General features: G+C 46.0%; 1 protein-coding gene across 1 annotated transcript; it reads left to right on the forward strand.

Annotated features, from left to right (window-relative positions):
- Positions 1-3,821: 3,821 nt before the first annotated feature.
- On the forward strand, positions 3,822-5,836 carry LOC119290669 (guanylate kinase 2, chloroplastic/mitochondrial-like). The gene is made up of 4 exons (XM_037569303.1): positions 3,822-4,110; positions 4,206-4,337; positions 4,436-4,627; positions 5,377-5,836. Exons 1-4 carry the CDS (start codon positions 3,910-3,912, stop codon positions 5,713-5,715), a joined length of 864 nt encoding a protein of 287 aa, XP_037425200.1. The 5' UTR covers positions 3,822-3,909; the 3' UTR covers positions 5,716-5,836.
- The last annotated feature ends 858 nt before the right edge of the window (positions 5,837-6,694 follow it).

The following is a 6,694-nucleotide window of genomic DNA, read 5'->3' on the forward strand; positions in this document are numbered from 1 at the left end:
TCGCCGCGCCTCGGTGCCGCCGTCTCCCCCGACCCCATCTCTCTCCTCGCCCTTTGTAAGCACTCTTCCCTTTCGATCCCTCTTGTTTGCTTAGTATGAACCCTAGCTATTTAGTGCTAGTTAGTATGAACCCTAGGCTATTTTTAGTGCTAGTTAGTGCTAGTTAGTTAGAACTAGGTACTAATTAGCTAGGTACTAGTTTATTTTTATTTATAGTAAGTTTATTTTCAGTAAGAACTAATTGAATTAATAGAACTAGTTAGTAAGAACTTGTTGCTATTTTTTTTAGTTAAAGCAATTTTTCCCACATCGACGTGGACGATGCCTATCCCGCATCCTCGTCGTCGAGTCGGTGGAGGACGACACCTGCTTGACCAGATGGGCCATGTCCGGGATTGGGCTCCGCCGGGATGGTACTGGGAGGCGCTACCTACCGGGGGGCGCAGGTTAGTGAGGAGCCAGCCTGTCGTTGATCCGAACCTTCTTTGGTGGCGGTCGCGTGGGCCAGTGACGGTCCAGAGGCTCGAGGACCCCGCGGAGGTGGTGCTTCACCGTGTTAGTGAGGAGGACGCGCATGTCCGTTGCTACTTGTTTGCGTTGGAGCACAGGTTCTCCAGGGATCTCACTGAAGCTATGATCCCGTGATGGTTCCTTCTTTGTGGGTGTCCACCGTCCGCGCCGATACCCGTCGTGTGCTAGGGTTTTAGTTGTATTAGTGATGTTATATGTATGACACTATTCGGGATGTATTAGTGATAATATTCGACGATGTACGAACACGCATGAGATGATTTACTTTTGCTTATTCAATGCATGCTAATTTGAGTCCTATAAGATATTTTAAAATATATATCTTGTGTTGCTCAAATAGGATATGTGCTTGCCCAAGTGGCCGGTCATATTTGCAGGTTACACCTTCGAGTGGCCTATGTTTTGCCAGAGTGTTGATTCATTTCTGTTCCGGCAAATTTCAGGCGCTCGATATGTCCTATTTTAGCAAAGGTCATGCCGGATTTTTTCCGTGAATTTTGGCATGACTTGTGCCAGAATATGTAGTAAATATCAAGTGCCCCGGATTTGTGTGTTGAGTATCCTGGTAGTTGTCTTCGATCGATTTTCAATTAATGTTTTAACGATGAACATAGGAAATGTCTGACGACGAAAAGGATTTCGGTATTTGCAAATACTGCGAAGACGAGCGCGGCCTGTGCGACGGAATCTTCCTAGATGATGATAGGCGCTTCAGCATCAAGCTGGATGAGAACTTCGAAGTGGATACAGTAAGTCACAACGACAAGTCTCTTTTCGTAATTAAGCATGACATATACTTCATTTGCTTCAACTTATAATTTGTTTTTACTATTCTACTAGCGTATCCTCTACCATGCAAGAGCTTTTGTATTGGATAAGATAGGTTGCAGTCGTACTATGGAGGTAAAGAAATTTTACTTGAAGACCGAGCATGGTTATATTTTCCACACAAATTATACAATTCAGACGATTACACCTATTTTGGATGCAAAACATGGCGAGCACTATGCAAGACTTATGCATTTCAGTCTGATATGGTTATCACCTTTGATATTCGTCCGAAAGATGATATTGAAGGTAAATCCATATCAGGCTGATATCACGTCCGGAAGATGAAGGGAAAACACTACTAGGGAAGATGTCTGGAAGGGAAAACACTACTAGGGAAGATGTCGGTATAACTGGAGGCGTCTGCATATCACGTCCGGACGTCTGCATATCGCGGTGACACTACTAGGGAAGATGATATTGAAGGTAAAACACTACTAGGGTTTTCCCTAGTAGTGTCATGACACCACACAGACAACGGGATTCTGCAACAACAGTGCCTTCAAGAAGGGAGCGACGTTTAAGCATCGCCGTCATTGAATCCACCCGTGAAGGACATAATCTAGGTTTTCACCCTGCAAAATCAGCCCGAGCATATCCGAACAATGCTTCAACAAGGTAACGACGAAAAAAAAAGTCGCCATTGCTAGATTTAACCAACTCGGGTCAGACATAGGCTTTCACCCTAGAGCTCGAGACCGGGTGTTTGAGTAGCACCATCATCAAAGTCACTCATGTATTCTCGCCATCACTTTTTCGCGATCCCAGCAGTTACATGCGATGTGCAATCACCATCGTTACACAACCATCCCTCTGCAGCCGTCGTTCATAGTTTGCATCTCACCGTTGACGTCAACCATCGGATCTGATGAGATGAACCCTTCCAAAGACTTTCGGTGACCATTGCCGTCGTGAAGCTACAGGAGGTCGTTGAAACACAGTCTGCAGCCACCACCGCCCGGCCAATTGAATCTGGATCATCATCACCAAGCCGTCCATATCTGAATCAGAGCAACCATGACGGATCACTCGACATCAAATCCGACCACCGCGCCATCCGCATGGCCACGAATAGTCGCCGCCACCTAGAACCCCATGGGCCGCCGCCCACGTTCCAAGACTCTGCTGCCCGGAGACAGCCGGAGGACCTGTTCCTTGATGCAGCTGCCTATCATCACATTTGGGATCCTTGGAGCTACTTCAGTCAATTAATTAGACGGCACACGTAAGCAAAGAGATTACATAATATTGCAGACCCGAGACAGAATTACTTGAACTCCACAAGGGCCATAACATTTGGTTGGTTCGTTAGAAACTACAATGAGCGACGGAAGAGACCACATTATTGTTCGCCACCCCGTATCTGATTCATGGAGAAAAATTGTACGCTTCCTACACCATAGGCAATGCTGTCGTGAGGGAGGGCTTCGAGCAAGAACATATGCTCTTGTAAGAACCTCAGCAAGAACCTATGCTTTGTCGAGGGAAGAGGCAAAGACAACCAGGCAAGGCAAGCCATAAAAATTCTCTTGTGGCTCACATGTCACAACTTTGATATGCTTGTTCGCATGTCACAAGTTTAATGCAATCCAACCTGCAAAAGTTACAAAATACAACTCAACTAGAAAGCCTCGGAATACATTACATAGAGATCTAAGCATAATACTTCATGGGTATTTATACTTACAATTTTATAAATTTTGTTAAGCTATAAGCGAACGAGTCACACTACGAAAGTTGCACTTACTTCAATCCATATTAATTGTCGCTATCTACATATTAGATAAAATTGGTAGTTGTTCAGTTGCAAATCTTCGAATAGTCCCTCTGGGTACCCAAGTTTGAAGACCCCCCCTCCCCTCCCCCCTCCCCCAAAAAAAGCCCCTTTGCCCCTGTCGATCCCACGAGCGGTGATAGGTGAGCCCTAGCTCGACCTGGCCCTCATGCCTCCCTTGCATCTCCTTGGGTGCGGCTGCTGGTCGGCGGTGGCGGTAGCATGGCCATTCCCCCCTTCCTCGGCTGGCAGGTTGCGACGCGCTTGCGTGGGGCGCGGTGACAGGGAGGTGCTCAGCTACGCTGAGGGCGGGAGTGGCGAAGCGGCGGTGGTTGCATGAGAGGTTTGCGCGAAGGTGGTGGCGTGCTAGCGGCGGCGAGGCGGCTTGGGCGGAATCTGGTGACTCAACATCCGTGGGCGGCACGAGAGGGAGGAAGGGATGGTGGAGCGACGACGACCGGAGGGGGCGCTGCCTTGATACGGTGTTTGAGTTTGCTGTCGTGGAGTACCTTTTCATGGATCGATAGGGTACTGCGTTTGGTCCGAACCGATGCAAGCGATTTGAGGGTTAGCATTAGAGATGCCCTAATGTCACACTAGTATACCCGCGCTTGCCCTCACGGACATCATGATCTGACTAACACGAATCTCACCAATCGCTGCCGTCAAAAACCCCTCAAACCCCTCTCCTCCTTCGTCTCCCTTTCCAATCCCGCAATCCCCACATCCTCCGCCCCTCTCCCCACGCCCCTTCCTCTCGTCGCGCAACCTTCCCGATGCTTCTCTCCAGGCGCTTCTCCTCCGCCCTCGCTCGCTCCGCCTTCCTTGCGAGATGCCCCCTTCCACCCCGGCCCGCTCCGGCCTCCCGCGCCCCGCCACGCCGCCTCATGTCCTCCTCCTCCTCCTCCTCCGGGTGGCACCACTCTTCCCGTCTCCCGCCGCCGCCTCCTCCGCCGCCCCCGTCCTTCTCTGACAAGGTATTGGTCTGATTCCATGTTCCCGTGGCTGTCAGATTTCTCTCACCTCCACCTAAAGCTTATTGTGGTGTTTGTGTTGTGATGTGGCATTGTAGGATCAGCTGTTCCGGGGGTTGGAGGCGGCGCTGGGCACGACGTTTAGCTCCGAACCGCTGGCGCCACCGCCGGAGCCGATGATCCTCGTCGTCAGTGGCCCGAGCGGCGTCGGGAAGGATGCAGTCATCAAGGTGATGCCGCGCAACCCCTACCCTTCTTGTAATGCGGCCTTGGTGTTTGTTTGGTTGCCTGTTCGGCTTTGAAATGTCGGGTTTGAATTGTTCACCAGAGGCTGCAAGAGGAGAGGGAAGAGATCCATTTTGTGGTTACCGCGACGAGCAGAGCAATTCGGCCGGGTGAAGTTGACGGGAAGGACTATCACTTTGTCACCAAGGAGGCGTTCCTCACCATGATTGAAAGGGAGGAATTGCTTGAGTACGCGCTTGTTTATGGGGAATATAAGGGGATTCCCAAGCAGCAGGTGTGCTACTACTTCACCTTTTCTACATTATATCTAAACCAGGCTTGTTCAATATCTCTGTCAATCAGTACTACTAGAACAAGAAGGCTGCTCATATTAGTCTTACAGAAACCAGAATTGTCCTCATGTGTTGTTGGGTTGATCACCAAAGTATAATATAAGTTGTCTGCAAACATATGTTTGGTTGATTGCCTGAAAATTATATAGATATAAGCTTATAACGTTTCCAAATATTTACAGCCATGTAAACAGTATCAACAGTTATGCTGTATATTTGTAGCTGTGACACAGCTTCAACCATAGTATAGATTGTCGAACCTGCTGATGCCAATTCTCAGCTGCAGGCACATATTTCCTTTCCTTGTGTTTCCTCTCCAGTTCTTTGTACTAATGCGTGATAACTGCATATCACATATCATTTGGTTACCTGTCCTGTTTGTTCTTGATGGTAAAGTTTAAGTAATAGTTATGCTCTCTTGACCTATATCTGGTAACTGAATTTTATGACTTCTAAACAAACAAACAGTGTGGAATACTAGTTTTCCCATCAAAATGTCCACAACCCAACTTCACAACACAAGCATTTTAATCTAAAGTGCACATGAAACTCCATTTGATCATATCAGTTAATGACTAGCAAAGTTCATAGAACCTAAGAAATTATGATTGGCCTTTTTCCGGTAGAATACTAGATTGGGTGAACTATCCATCTGGCTTAAGCACTCGTATTTATTACTTTTGACACGCAGATCCGCGATTACATGGCCAAAGGACATGACATTGTCTTGAGAGTGGACATTCAAGGAGCAGCAACTTTGAGAGAGATACTTGGCGAATCTGCAATTTTCATCTTCCTAGTTGCAGAGAGCGAGGAGGCACTTGTCAAAAGGCTCATTCACCGTAAAACTGAAACTACAGACATGCTTCTTGTCAGAATTGCAACAGCCAGAGAGGAGGTGAGACGGATGAAATATTTTGACTACATTGTTGTCAATGCTGAAGGGAAGCTTGAGGATGCTGTTAAACAGGTTGAGTCTATCATTGATGCTGAGAAGGCAAAAGTCCAAAAGCGCAATGTCCGGATCTAGTTAAGGCTCATATGTCCATACTTGTCACTTTGATCAGTACAAGTTCGATCTAGTGCGATGAAATTAGGATTGACAAATTTGACTGACTTTGCTTGCAACAGTAGCCAGAAAGTTCAGCACAGTGCCAAGTCATGAGGGCTTTACATACTGAGTATCCTGGAGAGTTAACTTTCGCACAATGCCGAAGGGCAATGTATTCTATCTTTGTGGGATGTATATTCAATTAACATTCTCGTCCAAACATTCCTGGCTAAAAATTGCCTTTTTAAATAATTTTCAGTTTGTATTTTCAGAAGAACCTTGTAAAACTGCACCAAACATCTACTCCCTCTGTCCCATAATGTGAGATCTTATTACATCTACTCGCATATTGGATGCAATAAGATCTTATATTATGGGATGGAAGAAGTATTTGACAAGCCTAACAAAAAATATCATTTTGTACGCAGTGTTGATACGCTTGATTTATGACTAGCAAGATGCCCGTGCTTTGCAAGAAACATCAAAATGCATTTATATGAGTAGTTTTACTTGTGGGAGATAAGAATGAACGAGGGAAGGCCTTATTTGCAAATGTGAGGAGGGGTGCGGGTATTTCTTTTGCAAAATTGTCATAGTTTTCTTCTATCCGTCAGATATAGATCAGACGGCCTATATTGTAGGATGATAGGCATACTATCATCACCAACTCTGTTTTTTATAAAAGTAGAGATGAGCTTTACTGATGAAACTAGCCTTTTTTTCCTCGTACATGGAAATAGAACATAGAAAAGTTTGGTCCCCTACAGCAAACAATATAATCCATCCATTTACAAGATCTAATGTCCCCTAATCCACCGATGGTTAACGCTATAATTGAGGCAAAAATTAATGGTAGACAAAAATTAATGATATTTCCTCGTACTACCAACTTATTTAATACTTGCATGCACGTAGTCATATGACACTGTATTATTTTCTTCCCATTCCTTCCTTGCAT

The sequence above is a fragment of the Triticum dicoccoides genome, chromosome 4B (genome assembly GCF_002162155.2).
Source record: "Triticum dicoccoides isolate Atlit2015 ecotype Zavitan chromosome 4B, WEW_v2.0, whole genome shotgun sequence".
In the NCBI taxonomy this organism is placed as follows: Eukaryota; Viridiplantae; Streptophyta; class Magnoliopsida; order Poales; family Poaceae; genus Triticum; species Triticum dicoccoides.